Source organism: Pantherophis guttatus, chromosome 3 (genome assembly GCF_059756535.1).
Source record: "Pantherophis guttatus breed Tessera chromosome 3, ASM5975653v1, whole genome shotgun sequence".
NCBI classification, from domain to species: domain Eukaryota; kingdom Metazoa; phylum Chordata; class Lepidosauria; order Squamata; family Colubridae; genus Pantherophis; species Pantherophis guttatus.
Window position 1 is genome coordinate 112,602,534 of NC_142065.1, and position 20,005 is coordinate 112,622,538.

General features: G+C 41.1%; 1 protein-coding gene across 6 annotated transcripts in view; it reads right to left on the minus strand.

Annotated features, from left to right (window-relative positions):
- Window positions 1-20,005, minus strand: part of LOC117661258 (5'-AMP-activated protein kinase subunit beta-2) — a 118,874-nt gene that overhangs the window by 3,577 nt on the left and 95,292 nt on the right. For all 6 annotated transcript variants that reach the window (XM_034409913.3, XM_060690201.2, XM_034409911.3 and 3 more), the window contains one exon: window positions 131-199. In XM_034409913.3, the coding sequence (XP_034265804.2) occupies window positions 131-199 (69 nt within the window). The remainder of the gene's footprint in view (window positions 1-130; window positions 200-20,005) is intronic.

A 20,005-nucleotide genomic window follows, 5' to 3' on the forward strand; every position in this document is an offset into this window, starting at 1 on the left:
CCTACTTGGAAATCTGAAATGTTGAATTGTACAAGAAGTCAATTTCTTCCATTCTTATGTAGAGAGAGAGAAGTGTGCAAATACAGCAAGATGTGGTAGAGTATGATAAGAACAGAAAACATTAGATTACCTTAATGGAGAGTGCATAGAGGTGGTTTAGCATCACATGGTTTGGCTCTGGCAAGAGGGCTGGGTCACACTGAAAGAAATACAGGATTCTCATCACACAACTATTTCCTGTTCATTAATTATCTGTCAAAACACCATTTCAATCTAGACATTTATGAAAAATTATCTTAAACACATATGACCACAGGTAGGCATAGTGTCAGCCATTTTCCTTGGTGTCTTCAGGGCTGCCACAGCGGTGGCTGGGTGAGCTGTGGAAACGGGAGGGGGAGGTACAAAGCCCTTGCTACAGAGATAGTGAGGGCTTTGTAACCAAAATAAAATTATTTCCCCTGAGAACCAAGGACGTTCCTACCAGGTGTGAAGAGGCAGGACATGAGTCCAGATGAACTTTGGACTGTGACCTGATTGGGCCATGTGATGGTCTGAAGGGGTAGGAGGAGGAAAAAATGTATTTTTTACTAGGGGGAAACCCGAGGGACTTTAGATTTGGGTTTCCCTAGATGTGCCAATATGAAATGCCTAATAAATCTGTACTTTGAGGAATATGTCTGCCTCAGAGTTTTGATTTTGTTGGGGGTATTACTTGGAACCCTGACATTAACCCGAATCTTCCTTTAAAACAATTAATTTTTTAATTAATTAATTAATCAGAGGAGAAGGTGTGGCTAGTGCCAAGGCGATATGACAGAACTCCACAGGGCTCTGGAAAACGTTGAAATCCCCCTGCCAGGGGTCCATAGAGTTCCTAGCTAACCCTGTAGGGATTGGTGAAGAAGAGAGGACACACTGCAAACCACAGGGAGTCTGCAAATCCCTGTGGCAGTAGAGAAAGACCGGCAAGGAGTGATAGACGGCCATTGCAAGCTATTAGAAGCCCTGGCAGCCAGACCGGATAGTTAAAAGAAGTTAGTTAAAAGATAGTTAAAAGAAGATCATCGAGCAGTGTGTTTGTTCTAGGTGAGATTTTCCTGACTTCTGCTTCAAAAGAAAAGACTTGGCTCTCCCTCAATTTGGATTTAGTTGAGAGTGAGACTAAAGGATAGGAGGTGGGATTTTAAACTTTCCACCTCTGGACTTTGTGGCGAAGAGGCTTTTAGTCATTAATAAAGAAGACATAGAAAAGTTTACTATTTTGCTACAAGAAAATGTGGGAGAGATAGAAACAAGAGACTAAGGTTTTATTTGGGGTGAAGCTCTGTAGTCCCCTTTTTATTAAAATCGGGAAACTTTTGATTGTAAAAAAGAAATGCTTTAAGCTTTAAATTTAAATCAAGAAGTGACGGGACTAAAATAGAGGAAATAGAATAAATGCTCCATCTACTGGTACCGGCTGGCAGAGAAAGTGTTTAAAGAGATAAAGGACTTCTGAATAGACATAACCTTGAGTTATGGAGTACAGCAAATGATTACAGTAAATGAAACAACAATCTTCTGACACCTGCAACTTGTTTAGTCTGGAAGGCTGGAGCAGAGAGTGGAAGAGCTATGACCGTGCAAAATCAGATAATAAATGTAAGCAGGCTGGAACTGGAAACATTTTAAATAGAACATCTTTGGACTCCCCCGCTTTTGTTTTTTCCTGCTTTCCTTTAAGACTTTTAAAACTTAGAAGTTGGGAACCTATAAAGACTTGCTAAATTGGGTTGGATTATAAATTACATTGATGGAATATAATTAATTTTTGATATTACAAAAGGAGAAGAAAAAAAGAAATTAAAATAGTTATATAAGAACTCATGGGACACTCTGTGAAAGATTGTTGGGTCATATGTGGGCCTAAGTGGATTACAAATAAACTTTGATAGCCTATTCACCAAAGAAGAAGAGAAGAAGAATCAAAGACGACTTGTGAGAGGTATTTTGGTTTGCCTTACAACATTTGTGAAAGACATATTTTGGACCCTGTGGACTTTAGGAAACATAGTATTCATATTTATATTCTATTTCTATATAATTTCTACACAATATTGTGGAAAAAAGTAGAGAAGAAGGGTGAAAAACTATACTAAAAGGTACTCTTGAACTGATATATTATGGACTATTTGGGCAGAAGTGGTAATAAGATGGATAGAGGAATTTGGTAGTGAGAGTGTTACAAAAAGCTTACTGCAGTTGGGTGACAACTGGGAAGGAATAGTGGAATACTTGGGAGTGTGTTGTGAAACTATTATCTATTCTATATGTTAATATTGAAAGATGAAGAAAACTACTTCGAATCCCTCAGCAGCAGCATCTGCTGCCCCAAGTCTGGCAAGCCTTGGATAATTTTCTGGTGCAGGAAAGAAACGCAATGCAGGTGGAAACAAAAGCAATGTTCCAATCAATACAGGAGTCAATGACCAAACTACATGAAAGAATACAAAAAATGGACGATAAAGTGGAAAACATCCAACAAATAATGATAAAGAATGAAGAAAGAATTTAAAAAGTAGAGAAAAAATCAGAACAAACTGAGAAAAAGGTGGTGGAAATGGACCAGAGATTAACTCAGGTGGACAAGACACTGGGGCCCTCGATAATATCCCTGGAGATGGAAAAAGCTGAATTCTTTCTAAGATTTCAAAATATAGAAGAAGAGAAAGGGGAAGATCTCTCGGGATAAGATGGCAGAGTTGTTGGCTGAAGTCTTGGAAGTGAGCAAAGCAGGAGGCATTATCTTTAAAGCGCTCCATGGCATAGGACCCGGGTACCTTCGAGACCGACTTCTGCCACCAATAGCTTCCCACCAGCCAGTTCGCTCCCACAGAGAGGGTCTCCTCAGGGTGCCATCGGCCAAGTTATATCGGCTGGCGACATCCAGGGGGAGAGCCTTCTCTGTGGGAGCCCCAGCCCTGTGGAATGAACTGCCCCCGGAAATACGTAAGATCCCCGACCTCCGGGTATTTCACTGTGCACTGAAGACCCTGTTGTTCCGCCAGGCCGGGTTATCGACATAATAATTTTAAATTGGGGTATTTTAAATTTCTGGGGTTTTAAATGGAGCCAAATTTATTTAATAATTTTAAATTTTAAATTGATGTTTGTCTTGTGTTTTTAAATAGGCTGTACACCGCCCTGAGTCCTTCAGGAGAAGGGCGGTATAGAAATAAAATTATTATTATTATTATTATTATTATTATTATTATTATTATTATTATTATTATTATTATTATTATTATTATTATTATTATTATTTATTATCAGAGATGGATGAAGCCTATCAAGTCCATACAGGCTATGTAAGGAGGAATAGACTCCCCAGAGAAGTACACATTCAGGTCCTGAAAACAATGACTAGAATGGAAATACTTCAGAAAGCTAGAGGAAAGCCAATGATGTACAAAGAAAAAGAAATAATGATTCTATAATGAGTCATAAGAAGAGAATACTAATTTCTGGCAAGAAAATTGATTAAATATGACATACATTTTAGGTGGCTGATACCTGAAGGTCTATTGGTGACTTGGCATGAAGAAAGATATAGATTAGACTCAATAGATAGTCTATTTTCTCAAGGCGATAGTCTCACAGCAATTGAATTTAATGAACAACATTTTGGAATGGAGGAAGAGAAGGAGAAAAGAGAGAAAATAGGTGATAAGAGCCAAGAAGTATTGGTTCAAGAGGAACCATTACAGCTAAAAGGGAATGAAAGGGAGCAAAGAGAAAGAGCAGAACAGGAAGAAGCTAGAGTAAAAGAAAAGAGAAATAAGAACCGTTAGAACTGCTAGACCGATCTACAAGTAAAAAAGATGGGAGAAGAAACTACTTTAATGTCAGTCAATGTTAATGGATTGAATTCGGCAATGAAAAGGAAAATCTTTTTCAATAAACTAAAAAAAATGAACTTAGATCTGATCTGTCTCCAGGAAGTACATATTAAAAAGGACCACTATAAACTATTGGAAAACTCTAAAATGGGGAATATGTCTCACTGGCACAGCAGAAAAAAAGAGGGGTGGCCCTCTATATCAAAGAATCCATAGAATCAAAACAAATTTATAAAGATGAAGGAAGAATTTTGATAGTGGAAGTAATGATCAATTATAAACGGACATTATTAATAGTAATATATGCACCAAATACTAATCAAGAAGTGTTTTATTGCTTAACGCATTGTAAGCCACCCTGAGTCTCCGGAGAAGGGCGGTGATCTGTCCCCGTCCACACACACACACAAACACAGCCAGCCGAGGGTTAAGGAAACACTTTGGAACGCACCCAGTTTCTTTATCTCCAACTTGGCAGCGATAGACACACCGTCTGCCAAGTGCCTTTATTTTCACAGAAAAACAGAAAGACAAATACTCAGCTTCCAAATGTCCGGCAACAATAAATCTTTCTCTCCGCAGTTCCGAACGAGGCTTTAGTGACTATCCAAGGTTAGTTTTGTTCGTCACAAGGATCACTGACCACCACCCTCTATTATATAGTCTCTGGGGTGTGGTCCAGTGACTCAGTTCTAATCCCTAGCACGCCCCCTGAGCTGCTGCAATCGTTTATCACGCCTTCGGAGGCGTGCGTCCAGGAATGATGTTTCTCCGTCACTCTGATCCAAGCCACCTGTCTCCCTGCTAATCTCCTCTCCCTCGACCGGCACCTGAGACAGTGCCAGAGGGGAGGGGCCTGGAGAGGGAGGCCTGGCTGACTCCTCTTCCTCATGCTCGGAGCTTTCTTCCTCCAATGGGACAGGCTCAGAGGGCGGGGCCACAACAGGGCGGCATATAAATCAAATTAAAAAAAATAAAAAAATAAAAAAAATTTAAAAAATGATCAACTACACAAGAAAATTACAGAAATAGAATACGATAACGTTTATATTGTGGGAGACTTTAATGCAATTGTTGATGCAAAATTAGACTATAAAAGTAGCAAAACAAATCAAAAGGCAAGGAGGACATTACCAAAGACTTTTTTTAAAATGAGGGAGGAATTAGGAATTAAAGATGCTTGGAGGGAATTACAACCAGAGAAAAAATATACTTTCTATTCAAATATGCATAAATCATGGTCGAGAATTGACATGACATGGATGTCACCAGAACTGCAAGAGAATATACAAGAAGTAGATGTGGAGTCAAATACTTGGGCAGACCATAACCAAAGTAAAGTGGAAAGGTCAAACAAGAAAATCAAGATGGACACTAAAAGTCAGTATTGGAAGATAAAGAGTTTATAAAGAAAATGGAGAAGGAAATAGAATTCTTTTTCAAAGAAAATAAAAATGGAGAAATGTCCCTGCAAAATGTATGAGATACTGCCAAGGCATATTCCAGGGAGTTAGCGATCCCTTATATAGGAAGGAAAAATAGGGAAAAGAAGGAGAGAAGAAAGGAACTAGAAGAAGAATATAAAATATTAGAATTGGAACTACAGAAAGACCCACAAAAAAGAAATGGCATAAATCAAATGGAACTAGTAAAACATGAATTAAATATCTTACAGAAAGAAGAAGTGGCACAAAAAATTAAGGCAGCTAAACAAAATTTCTTTGAAAATGCAAACAAGCTGGGGAGATGGCTGGCATTTAGACTCAAAAAAGAGAAAGAAAAGAAACTGATACAAAAGTTACGAGACGAGATGGGTACGATTCGACATAAAAATGAAGACAAGAAAAAAATAATAAAAGAATTTAATGAAAAATTATATAGTAAAGAAAACATACCAGAAGACAGAATTAAACAATATATGGAAGAAGTCAACCTACCAAAAATACCGGATGATGTGAAAACAATGTTAAATGAAAGAATTACAATGATGGAGTTAACGGAAGCAATCAAGAGGAAAAAAATAACAATATCAGGACTGGATGGGCTACTGGCAGAATTTTATGAACAATTACAAGAGATCTTAGGCCCATCCATGCTGGAAATCTACAATGAAGTATTGTTGGAAGCAAAGATCCCTAAAACATGGACTGAGGCAATAATAACATTGATACCTAAAGAAGATTCCAATTTATTACAAATTATCATTGTCAAATGTGGATTACAAAATCTATATCTCAATAATCACAGAAAGAATGAAAAGATTTTTAAATTTCATTCACACGGACAAGAATGGTTTCCTACCTAAGAGGCAAATCTAAAATAATATGCACACGATCCTGAATACACTGGAATATTAGGACATACTCAGAAAAGCAGATGACTATGATTTTTCTTGACGCACAAAAAGTGTTTTGATCATTTGAGTTGGCAGTTCATGTTTGCACAATTAGAAAATTTCTTTGGAGAGAAATTTACCAATATTATCAAAACACTATATCATAGACAAACAGCAAAGGTGATTATGAATGGTGACATGACTGAGAATTTTTTTTTTTTTTTTTATTGCAAAAGTTTTACAATTACATTTTCACCGCATTTCCCCCCCCATCCCACCCCCCGCTCCCCACCCTAACCCCCCTCAAACCCCCCCTAACCCTCCCCCCCTGACTTCCATGAAGTATAATCCCATCAAAGTCCCCTTTTTACAAAACTTGAACCCCTCAAACCCCCTTAGAAAAAAAAAAAAAAATTCCCCCCCCCTCACAGTATTCATACATTTCTATTTTTATATAATACTTTCAATGAAAAGCTATTTGGTATTTCCTAACTTGATATTTGTTCTGCACATAATCTATCCACTTTTTCCATTCCCATTCGTAAGTCTCTTGTGGGCGATCTTTTAAAAATGCTGAAATCTTCGCCATCTCCGCAAAACTGGCCATCTTCAAAGTCCATTCTTCAATAGTGGGTAAAGACTCATTTTTCCAATATTTACCTATCAATAACCTCGCTGCTGTGATCATGTACAATATCAACTTAATTTCATCCAGTGTAAAACCCTTTACTATACCCAATAAGAACAATTGTGGGGAAAATGGAATTTTTCTCTTCAAAACATTCTGCATAACCCACCATATTTTAATCCAAAAAGCCTTAACTTTCTTACAATTCCACCAAACATGATAATATGTAGCATCTAAACAATCACATCTCCAACATTTTGGCTGAACATTAGGATACATACAGGATAATTTCTTGGGATCTAAATGCCATCTGTAAAACATCTTATAAAAATTTTCCCTCAAATTCTGCGATTGTGTAAATTTAACATTCTGAACCCATATCTTTTCCCATGTTTCTAACATCACTGGTTCTTCAAAATTTTGTGCCCACTTAATCATACAATCTTTAACCAATTCAGTTTCTGAATCCCTTTCTAACAAAACATTATAAAGCCTTTTAATATGCATTGGACCTTTCTCTTTTATATGTCTGACCAATTCTTCCTCATGCAACATAATACCAGTTTTTTGGTCCTCTTTCCATCTCAATTGTAGTTGATTATATTGTAACCAAGTTAAATTAATTCCTTCATCCAACAGTGTCTGTAATGTCTTCAACTGCCATCTGCCCGCATCTGTAAAAAGAATCTCTTTATATAAAAACCCCCCGAGTGACATTATATTTGTATTCCACATAGTATGACCAAGATCCAGCCATAACGGTATTTTGTAATCCCATTTGAGTCGGTGCTTCTTCCAAACTCTCATCAAAGAGTCTCTAAGTATATGGCTTTTAAATACTTTATCCACTTTGTTATCATAAAATAAATAAGCATGCCATCCAAATTCAAGATCAAAACTTTCTATATTCAATATTCCAGTCTTTTTCCTTCCAAACCAGTCACTTGCTTGAGTCAAAGCTGCTGCTTCATAATATAACTGTAGGTTTGGAAGTTTAAGACCTCCCCTTTCTGGAACATCTTGCATAATTTTCAATTTCACTCTCGGTTTTTTCTCATTCCAGACAAACTTATTCAGTCCTCTTTGCCACTCTTTCAGTTGTTTATCACTTTTAAGCACCGGAATCATTTGAAACAGAAATAGAAATCTTGGCAAAATATTCATCTTTACTGCTGCTATTCTTCCAAGTAAAGAAAGCTGCAGTTTTTTCCATGTCTCCATGTCTTTTTGCACCTCTCGCCACAAAACCTCATAATTATTTTGAATCAGTTTCATATTAGATTCTGCAACCTGAACTCCTAAATATTTAACCTTTGACACAATCTCAAAACCTGCCCTCCTTTCAAGTTCATATTTTCGTTCTTGTGTCATATTTTTGACTATCATCTTAGTTTTTTTCTGGTTCAGTCTGAATCCTGATACTGCACCATAATCTCTTATAATGTCTTTCATCAGGATTATTGATTCCACCGGTTGTGTTAGGGTAACAACCAGATCATCTGCAAATGCCCTTATTCTGTAATCTTCTTGCCTTATCACTATACCTTTCAAGCTAATCGAATCCCTTATTATATTCAACAAGACTTCTAATGTTAAAATAAAAAGCAATGGGGATAACGGACAACCTTGTCTTGTTCCTTTTTCAATTTTGAAATCTGTTGTCAAACTTCCATTAATAATAATCTGTGCCTTTTGCTCTTGATAAATTGCTGAAACCGCCAATATAAATTGATCCCCAAAGTCCATTTTTTTTCAAAGTCTTTAATAGAAAATTCCAATCCACTCTATCAAAGGCTTTCTCCGCATCCAAAAAAGCCAGCACTGCAGGGATCTGTTTATTCTTCTCAAGATATTCCAGTAAATCTATCACTTGCCTTACATTGTCCTTCATATATCTACCCTCTATAAATCCCGCTTGATCTTCATGAATCACCTCTTGAATCACTGGCATCAACCTGTTGGCTAATACTTTTGCATAAATTTTGTAGTCATTATTCAGAAGAGATATTGGCCTATAATTTTCCGGTTTTTTAGGACCCGCTTGCTCTTTTGGTATCAAAGAAATATAAGCTGTTTTCCATGATGGGGGTATTTTACCCCCTTGTTGTATATTACAAAATAAGTCTCTAAGTTGTTCCACCATTTCTGCTTGCAAAATTTTATAATACACTGCAGTCAAACCATCTGTTCCCGGAGCTTTGGCAGTTTTCAGTTGTTTTATTGCTACAATTATCTCCTCAGCTGTTATAGGGTGATTCAGTCTTTCCTTTTGTAAGTTAGTAACTTTTGTAACTCTTTTATTTTCTAGATATTTTTCTATAAGTCCATTCTGTATGTCATCTTTAGCATATAATTTAGTATAGTAATCTACAAAAACTTCTTTAATTAATTTTTGTTGATAAATTTCTGTCCCTCCAATATCAATACAGTCGATGGTCCGCATACTCTGCTTCTTCCTTAGGGTGTAAGCCAGCCATCTGCCCGGTTTATTGGCATTACAAAATGTGTTATGCTTTGCATATTGTAAATTTGTTGCAACCTGGTCCGCCATAAGCATTTGGAATTGGTCTTTCAAGAGTTTTATAGCACTATGTGTTCTTTTATCTGTTGGATTTTTAATAAGTAACTGTTCTTTTTTCTTTATTTCTGCTTCAATTTCAATTCTTTTCTTTTGTCTATTCAATTTGTGCTTAGAGTTCATGTAAATGAGTACCCCTCTCATATATGCTTTACTCGCATCCCATACAATTTCAATAGGGGTACCCTTGTTCAAATTAATTTCAAAAAATTCTTTCATCTGCTTCTTAAGTTCTATTATATTTTTTTCATATCTAAACAGATTTTCATTTAGTCTCCATGATCTTCTCTCAATTTTTGCAGTCTCAATTTCTATCCATACTGGACTATGATCAGATAAAGTTCTTGGAAAAATTTTTGTTCTTTTTGTTTTGACAAGTAAATCATTTGATACTAAAATAAAATCAATCCTTGAAAAAGATCTATGTCTGTCAGAAAAGAAAGTATAATCCAAGTCTTTTAAGTTATGTATTCTCCAGACATCCTTTAGTTCCAAATCTTCTTTCATTTCAAAAAAAGTTTGTGGTAGTCTAATCTTTGACTTCGCCAGACTTCTTTTATCTAGCTTGGAATCAATTACTCCATTCCAATCTCCCATAATCAAAATTGATCTATAGTCCCATTGCAACATTTTAGTATGCAAAGTTTTATAAAAGTGATCCTGCTGTTGGTTGGGAGCATAAAGCCCAATCACAAGAATTTGACCATATGGAGTACACAGTTCAATTGCTACAAATCTACCACCTTCATCCGCTTCTATAATTTTAGCTGAAAATCTTTTGTTTATATAAATAACCACGCCATTCTTTTTTTCCAAATTTGATGCTATGAAATGTATTCCTAACTTTAAGTTTATCAAATATTTTTGATCTTGCGTTCTGATATGAGTTTCTTGTAAACAAATTATATCATTATTAAATTGTTGTAAATATGTAAATATTTTCTTTCTTTTCTGTGGCGAATTCAGTCCATTCACATTCCAAGACAAAAACTTAACCATCATGTATACCTTTTTGAAGCGACGAGCAGAATTGCCGGATGTCTTCCGAGGCCACCGACGTTGCTCTCCCCATGGCTTCCCTTTGATCTGTAGTACTCTTAGCTCCTTTTTTATATTGTTGTGCCGTAGCTCTTTCTTGCAGTTGTTTTTCTTTAAGTTGTTTTGAAACTGCACGAGTTATTCGCTGGTCTTTAGCTTCAGTCATACGCTTTAGGTCCAGTGCCACATCTCTTGTAGTCAGAATTGGAGAAGATTCTAACAGGGGCTCATCCAGAAAACCTCCTTCAGCACCCTGCGCTTCCGTTGGATCTAGTTCAATCTGCTTAAGCTGCGCTTCCAATTCTTGCTGGGGTTGCTTCTCCTTCTCACTCTCCTTTATCTCCAGTACAGTAGATGAGCGTGGGGATGGTGACCTCTCTTTAAAAACATTGTAGTAAAAATATTCCGCTTTTTCAACAGTATTCAGTCGGTGTTTTTCCCCCTGGTACTTCAAAATTATACCCGTTGGGGCATCCCACCGAAATGGAATCTGTAATTTGTTTAATTCCTTTACTAGAAAACCAAAATCTTTTCTATCTTTCAGCATCTTTGGCGGTAACTCTTTATAAATTCCAACTTGAGTTCCCTCAACTTGCACAGAGGAAAGAAAAGATTTTTGCAGAATATCATTTCTCATTCTTCTGTCTGTGAAATAAATCACCACGTCTCTTGGTAATTGTCTTTGTCTGGCCACCCACGAGTTCACTCTGTAAATTTTATCTATTTTGCATAAAATCTCATCAGGATCAATTTTTAACAACACAGCCAAGGCATCAGCACAAACCTGTCTCAGATCTTGCCGGTCACTCTCCTTGATACCTCTAATTCTTATAGCAAATTCCATGGACCGGAATTTCATCATCGTGATTTCATCTTCAACTCTCTGCACTTTATTATCCACATCAGAAATTTTAAAATCAGTATCTTTTATTTTAACATTCACTTCTGATTTAAATTCTTCCAATTTAGAGTCCACTTTAATGATAACTTCTGACAGGCCAGAAACTGCATTTGATAATTTATCAGTCACCTTGTCATAATTCTCTTTCACCAAATTTTTCATTTCAGTAATTTCCTGCTTAATTTCCTGTTGGGATTTTTGAAATTTATCATCCAAAGCCTGCGTGATAAATTTTTTTAAACTTTCAAAATCAAACTGCTCTTCAGGCTTATGTGTGGGAGATCCCCCCCCTGCTGCCTTGCTTTCCTGTTTTTTAGAGGCCATTTTACCTCGTGAGTTAGATTTTCTAAAAAAAGAAATCCTTTTTCTTCTTCCAGCACCACAAAGTCCTCTTAGAAAATCCCCCAGTTTTAATCAGGTTAAAAGTAAGTAAATTTAAACTTGTGTGAAGTCAGCTTGTTTTAGAAAGGGATTTTTTTTTTTCTCACCCCTCTTCTCCTGTACTCGCAACAAACAGCGCTACAATGTAACTTGTTAGAATAGCTTCAAAGAGTCACTTTCCCTTTCAGCTTGTTAACTTGTTAGCGCTGGAGCGGCGCCATCTTTTCAAGCCACTCCCACTCACTTCAGTTTTTAGTCAGATCAAAAAGTCACAAAGAAAGGGAAATACTTGCAATTCCTTGGTTTCAGGGTTCGGGTTTTTTTTTTCCTCCGTTAATTAGTAAGGTTAAATTCAATCGGCTGTGTTTGCTGCTGCCGGCTTGCTCTGCAATAAACAGAGTCGTCCCACGCCGCCCGGAGTCTTTGCAAGTTGAAAGGGAGCCACGCCTGTTTCCTCCCCAGTAGCAAATTCCTGGGGGCTCGCAGGGGCTCAACCTGCGCCTTGCCAACTCTCTCCTTCAAATCCTACAGATTCTGGAGTTTTCAAGCCGCTTCTCACGATCGAAGCGGCTCTACAAACGGCAGGGCTGGCGGACCTTAAAAAGGCACCGTCTTCACCGGAGCCAGCAAAACCCGGAAGTCGACATGACTGAGAATTTTAACATAACAAAAGGCACAAGGCAAGGTTGTCCCTTATCTCCACTGCTATTCATATTGACTTTAGAGGTATTAGACAGAAATGTGTGACAAGATAATGAAATAAAGGGTATGAAAATTAAGAAGGAGGAGTATGAGTTACAGGCTTTTGCTGATGACTTGGTGTTTATTTTAGAAGACCCACAGGAAACAGGACCTAAATTAACTACAAAGATAGAAGAATATGGGGCAGTTGCAGGTTTGAAAATAAACAAAGAGAAAACAAAAATATTGGTTAAAATTTTTACAGATAAACAAAAGAGAGAATTTACAAGAATAACCAATATGCAAATTGTAAAAAAAAAGTTAAATACTTAGGGATCCAATTGACGGCAAGATGTGTAACTCTCAAAGAAGACAATTACGACAAATTGAAAGCACAAATTAAAACGGATTTGGAACGGATTAAAACAGATTGGGGAGAATAGTTACAATTAAGATGAACATCCTGCCGAGATTATTATACCTGTTTCAGATGATTCCAATAAAATTGGGGAAAAATATTTTGAAGACCTAAATAAGTTGATATTAAAATTTGTATAGCAAGGGAAAAAGGCGAGAATAAAATTAAAACTGATATATGATCTTAAAAGTTGAGGTGGTTTTGGTCTTCCGGATTAGGAGTTGTAGTACCCAGCATCGGCACTTTTGTGGGTGAAAGAGTGCATGAATCTGAGGAATATAAGGCTATTGACATTGGAAGGTCATGATCTGCAACTGGGATGGCATGCCTTCTTATGGTATGAGAAGGGAAAGATATACAGCTACTTCCAGAGGCATCACATTAGAAATTCACTACTGCTAGCATGAACCAAAATTAAACAACACTATTTGAAAATGCTGATATGGTTATCTATAATGGAGGCATGGATATATCTCAATGTCATAAATATGGATAAAATTCTAAGATACAAGGACTTTTAAACAAAAGGGGAGAACTAAAAACAAGAATTAAAAAGATTAGGGATTGACCTAACATGGTGGCCACAGTTGCAAATACAATCCAGGTACGAAAAAGACAGGCAGGAATATGGGTTTTACAATGAACCAAACAAGCGGGATATTAATGGGAACAGATCAAAAATTAATTAAGAGGATATACAATTACTTATTAACTTGCAAATTGGAAGAACAAGTAAAAGAATGATAATTTGGACTAAGAATTTTGGCTATACAATAGATTTGGACAGGTGGGAGAAATTATGGAATAGAAATCATAAATTTACAATGTCAACAGCATATAACAAAAACCTCTATAAAATGTTTTACAGATGGCATTACTCACCTGCAAGATTAATGAACATATATAAAAACAAATTGGTTAAATGTTGAAAATGCAATCAGACACCAGGCTCATACTACCATATGTGTGGACATGCCCCAAAGCCAAAAAATACTGGAAAAAAATACACTTACTTACTTACTTACTTACTTACTTACTTACTTACTTATTTATTTATTTCAATTTATATACTGCCCTTCTCCCTGAGGACTCAGGGCGGTACACAGCCAGAATTAAAAACATGAAATACAAATATTAAAAACAATTAAAATCTATATAAATTTGGCCCAAAATTTAAAAAACCACAAACCAATTAAACATTTAAAAATTTTAAAAAATTTCTTCCTAAGCCAGCCCGGCTTGCTGGAAAAAGTGGGTTTTAAGGGAACGGCGGAAGGCACTGAGGTCTTGGATTCTCCTTATCTCTGGGGGCAGCTGATTCCAGAGGGTAGGTGCCCCCACAGAGAAGGCTCTCCCCCTGGGGGTCACCAGCCTACATTGTTTGGCTGATGGCATCCTGAGGAGGCCCTCTCTGTGGGAGCGCACGGGTCGCTGGGAGGTCGTCGGTAGCAGCAGGAGGTCTCGAAGATAGCTAGGCCCTATGCCATGGAGCGCTTTAAAGGTGATAACCAACACCTTGAAGCGCACCCGGAAGACCACCGGGAGCCAGTGCAGCTCGCGCAGGAGCGGTGTTACATGGGAGCGCCATGCTGCTCCCATCACTACCTGTGCTGTTGCGTTCTGGACCAGCTGGAGCCTCCGAGTGCCCCTCAAGGGGAGCCCCATGTAGAGAGCATTGCAGTAGTCAAGGTGAGAGGTGTCAAGGCGAGAGGTGACGAGGGCGTGAGTGACTGTGCACATATGGCTGGAAAATATGATAGGATCGTGATGGCGAACCTATGGCACGTGTGTCGGAAGTGGCACGCAGAGCCATCCCTCTGGGCATGCGGAGCCATTGTCTGTTGCTCTTCTGGGTTCTGGTGCGCCAGCCAGCTGGTCTTCAAGTGCGCAGGAACATCAAAAACCGAAAGAGTAGCTGTCCGGAGTGCATGCAGGCGCATGCGCACACATGCACACTGGCCACCTGGTCTGGTATCTGGCATGCAGGTGCGCGCAAAGACCAGCTCACATGCCCAAAGACGCGGAGAAGGGATCCCACTGGTCGCTTCCTAGGGGAGAGCGGGCCAGGGCTTCTCTCCCTCCCCAAGCAGGCTTCTTGCATGGCCCCAGCCCTCCAGTCCATGGCACCAATGCACCTCTGCAGTCTGGAGTGCCTGGCCAGCTCGGGCGCCCCAGAAGAGCAGCAGCAGCAGGGGCTGTGCAGGAGCTGAGTCCGCGCCGGAGGAACCTCTGTCAGGGTAAGAGACGTGCCGGCCGGGAAGCAGTCGCGGCCGGCATGGGTGAGCGGGTGGCAGCAGTTCTCCTCCAGCTTCCCAGCCAGAAGCGGCAGCATGAGAACCGCCCTCACCCCCGGCTGGTAGCTCCTGCCTCTCGCCCTGCCGCTGCTGCTGCTCTGGGTCGGTCTGATGATCCAAAGGCCGCCTTCCCTCCCTCCCTTGTTATTCTGCTCCTTTTTGGCCTGCGCGTCTGCTTAATGCTTCCCGAGAGCCTTGATTGCCTGGGTGCCTTTAAAGCAAGGCTCCAGGAAAATATTGGGGAACCCAGGAAGGATCTCTCTCTTACCTTGCTGCTCTTCCTCTCTTAAGGTTTCTGGGGGTCCCTTTTGTCGCCCTTTTGTCAGCCTCCGCCTTTACTACTTTGGCTGCCATGGTAATGGGGGGAGGGGGGAGCTAGCATAGAAGAGAAACGAAAGTGAGACTTAAGATACTGTGCTGCATCTTTGAAGCTGCTATCGGGTCAACGGTCGTGGCATTCCTGATTGATGACACTGCCAGACGTGTCCTCCCACCTGACCTCTGGGAGACCTTTGGATTGGATGATTTACGATGGACAGTGGGAGGGAATGCTTTCTATTTGTAATTTTCATGTTTTTGCCTCAGATTCTGCTTTTCCTTGGTTGCAATCACTTCATTTTCTAGTAAAAGTACCTTTCTCTATAAAACAATGGAGTTGGGGTCATTCTTTCTTGGACTTTGAAGGAAGCATATCTGACATTAAGCAGAATCTCATTTCTCCAGCTATCCCGGATAACTACCGAGGGGGCTGAACCCAAAGAATGTCTGATCAAGAGAGTGATGGAGATCAGATGGGTGCTTCTGGCTCTATGATAACTTCACTTCAAGTGGAAAAAGAAGCTGTGGAGTGGATGGAAAAAATTTGGTTGAGAGAGGAGCCAGAGGAAGCCAGATGGTTGAGGGGAGTAGGAAGGTTGCCGTACCTGGAGAGGACCCCCCAGGGAGTAACCAGCTCCAGACCACGTAAGGGAGAGGCTGCGTGGATGCAAGAGCAAAAGGAGAGCCTCATGATTGCTCAAGCTATGCAACTCCTCTGCAATGCTGAAGAAAGCTGTAAAAGCCACGAACCGTATGTATCCCCTGTGGGGGAGGGAGGAGATTACCCCAGGGTGGATCCAAAGGAAGCTGCTTGTGGGGGAGAGGAAGAAGAAGCTGGGGAAGGAACATCTCAAGCTCTGGTACCCAAGCGAGGGATGCAGCAGTCCAGGGGCCCCCAGCATTGCAGGCTCCGCCCTGGAGACGCAAAAACCCAAAAATTCCCCCCCTAACTGACAAGTATGGAGGAAATCCAAAAACCCTGGGGTTTTTCCTGACCCAGGTGTGGAACCACATGCAGGACTGGGGGGAGGACTACTTGTCGGATGTGGCGCGAGTGAGATGCATCACGAATGCCCTAGAGGGAGTGGCAGCTGAATGGATGGTGGTCCTCCACAATAACAACTCCCCCTTGCTGAGAAATTACAACCTATTCATGGGGGCTCTTAGAAGACGTTTTGAGGATGACCTAGCCGAACGGAAGGCGAGACTCCGAATGAAGGGTATTCAGCAGGGCCGGAGATCAGTGGCAGAGTACAACCAGGAGTTTCGTGAGCTGGCATCTTTCATGACAGGGTGATCAGAGGTGGCCCTACTGGAGAATTGTAAAGATGGGTTAAAAGAAGACATCTACAAAGACTGTAGAGCACAGGGGGTCCCCGAAGATCTGCAAAGCTGGTACATAATAGCTGAAGATGTGGAGATCTATCTAGCCCGAAGCCGACTCCGTGGGGCCTGCGCAGGGGATCCGTCATCCTCCCACTACTGCAAAGGGGTGCCAAAGACAGCCGGGGGGGGGGAGGTGGAGTTCAAGCCGAAGCCGAAGTCCTTCACATGCTTCAAATGTGGAAAGGAAGGGCACCAGCCGTGGAGTGTTTCTCCAAGACAGCACCAAAAGCCACTGGCTCGGGAGCTAAAAAGACCGACAAAGCGCCTGCAAAACCCCGCAAGGCCACCCTGAAAGGAGAAGTCATTGAGTTCACTCCCCGAAACCAGGGTGAGTTGGGAACTCCGACCATCGCAGACAAAAGCAAGACGGACACCGATTCTGATGACGACGACCTGGTGAGTCACAAAGGGGGCCCCATGCTCATCTCCGTAGAAATAAGGTTGCCGGCCACTGGGGAACACGGGCAGATGCCAGCTCTCCTAGACTCTGGGTGCACTAGATGCATAATCAGCCCAAAAGTGGTGGAGAAGATGGGCCTGAGGCTAAAAACGTTAAAGAGGCCCATGGCCTTCTGTCAGTTAGATGGATTGATGGCAGGAGGGGGCCCAGCCAGTTTTGTGACCAAACCCATCGAGATGCAATTAGAGGATCATTTAGAGACTCTCAGTTTTATTGTGGCCCCTGGCTTGGAGCAACCCCTCATACTTGGACTCCCTTGGCTCCGAAAATGGAATCCACGGGTTAACTGGAGGATGGGGGTTTTGCGCATTTACACTGAGAAGCCAGGGCTACAGAGGGAAGAACTCCCCCTGGAGGACGGTGTAGAAAACGAGGGAGCGGAAATGCCAGTAGACCACATTGAGGGGGAGGAGAAGATTCCTAAGGAGTATTGGGATCTTCGGGAGGTCTTCAGCGAAAAGGCCTCGGATGTGCTACCTCCCCACAGACCAACGGACTGTACCATTGAAATACTCCCTGGAGTAAAACTCCCTAAACCAAAAATCTACCCCATGACCCCTCGGAGCTGGGGGAACTACAGAACTTTATTGACAAGAACCTAGAATGGGGGTTTATTCAACCAGCCAGGTGAAGAGTGGCAGCGCCAGTACTGTTCCGGGAGAAGAAAGACGATTCCTTTCATTTGGTAGTTGATTATAGAAATTTAAATGCCATTTGCGTAGAAAATGTCTACCCCCTGCCGCTCATGAAAGACATGTTAGCCCATCTAGGAAAGGGGAAACTTTTCATCAAGCTTAATTTACAAGAGGCATACTACAGAGTACGAATCAAGGAAGGGGATGAATGGAAAACGGCATTTAACTGTCCGCTGGGATGTTTCCAGTTTCGGGTGCTCCCTTTTGGACTACAAGGAGCTCCTGCTGTGTTCATGCAATTAATCAACGAAGTGCTGCATGAATACCTGTATAAGGGGGTGCTGGTCTATTTGGATGACATTCTTATCTACTCCGAGAACATGGACGACCATGTGTAATTGGTGCGGACTGTCTTGAAAAAGCTCAGGGCTGCTGAACTGTATGCCAAGCTCTCCAAGTGCAAATTCCACAAAAGCAAAATTGACTATCTTGGATACCCCATGAGGGGATTGAGATGGACCCTGGAAAAGTCCGGGCAGTGTTGGAGTGGGCCGCACCACGTACCCGCAAACAACTACAGAGCTTCCTGGGATTTGCTAACTTTTACAGACAGTTCATCCCCTCGTTTGCCAAAATCGCACTGCCGATAACAAATCTTCTGAAAACCAAAGGTGAATTAAAACCGAAGCCCTTCCGGCCCCTTGAATGGACTATGGACTGTCAGGCAGCATTTGAGAAGCTGAAACAGTTGTTTGCTGCTGAACCAGTCCTGAAACATCCCAATATGGAAGAGCCTTTTGTTGTACAGGCTGATGCTAGCGATGTAGCAGTAGGAGCTGTACTTCTGCAAATGAATGCAGGAGGGAAATTACAACCTTGTGCCTATACCTCCCGTAAATTGACTGAGACCAAGAGGAGATGGGCTATATGGGAGAAAGAGGCCTTTGCAGTATACTGGGCACTATTAACATGGAGACAATTTCTTGAAGGAGCTAAGCACCCTTTTGAAGTGTGGACTGACCATAAAAACCTGGAGGCGTTGAAAACACCGCGTAAGCTGTCACTCAAGGAAGTCCGCTGGGCTCAACACTTCAAATGCTTTAACTTCACCCTACACTACCTTCCTGGTGGGAAGAACTTCATGGCGGATGCACCTTCTAGACTGCCTCAGTATAACAGTGCCAGAGAGGAAGTGGTTCAGCCAATCATCCCTGCAACCCAGCTGGCGGCACCAGTAACTACGAGAGCGCAGGCGAGAGGCAATCCAGCCCTACAGAGCGATTTGCTTCGGAAGCTACAAGACGCTCTAAAAACTGACGAATGGTTTAAATCCCACTCGAATGAATGTACACTTCGTGATGGACTAGCCTGGGTGGGAGCAAAGTTGTATGTTCCCACTAGTCTGAGAGCAACGGTTTTACAGCACGCTCCTGACTCTAAGGTGGCGGGACATTTTGGGTTTGTCAAAACCCTACACCTGGTTAAAAGACAGTTCTGGTGGCCCGCACTCAAAAAGGACATAGAGGCATATGTAGCCAGCTGTCCAGTGTGTGCCTCGGCTAAGAGACCTCCGGGAAAGCCATCTGGTCTACTTCAGAGTGCGGCCAGACCTAATGCCCCTTGGAAAGAGATATCCATGGATTTTATTGTAAACCTGTTGGATAGTGGGGGGAACACAGTCATATGGGCTGTCACTGATTTGTTTTCCAAACAAGTGCATTTCATCCCATGTTCAAAGATCCCTTCAGCAAAAACACTTGCAAAAATGTTTATACAACATGTGTATAGGCTACATGGTGCCCCAAAACGTATAATTTTGGACAGGGGTGTGCAATTTACCTCCAAGTTTTGGAAAGAGTTCCTGATGTTGATAGGCTCCGCCCAGGGGTTAAGCTCCGCCCATCATCCCCAGACAAATGGGGCTTGTGAGAGAACCAATTCTGTGTTAGAACAGTATCTGAGATGTTACATAAATTATCAACAAGATAACTGAGTGGACCTCTTGCCATTTGCAGAGGTTGAGTATAATAACTCCATACATAGCAGCACAGGTTTCACTCCGTTCAAGGTG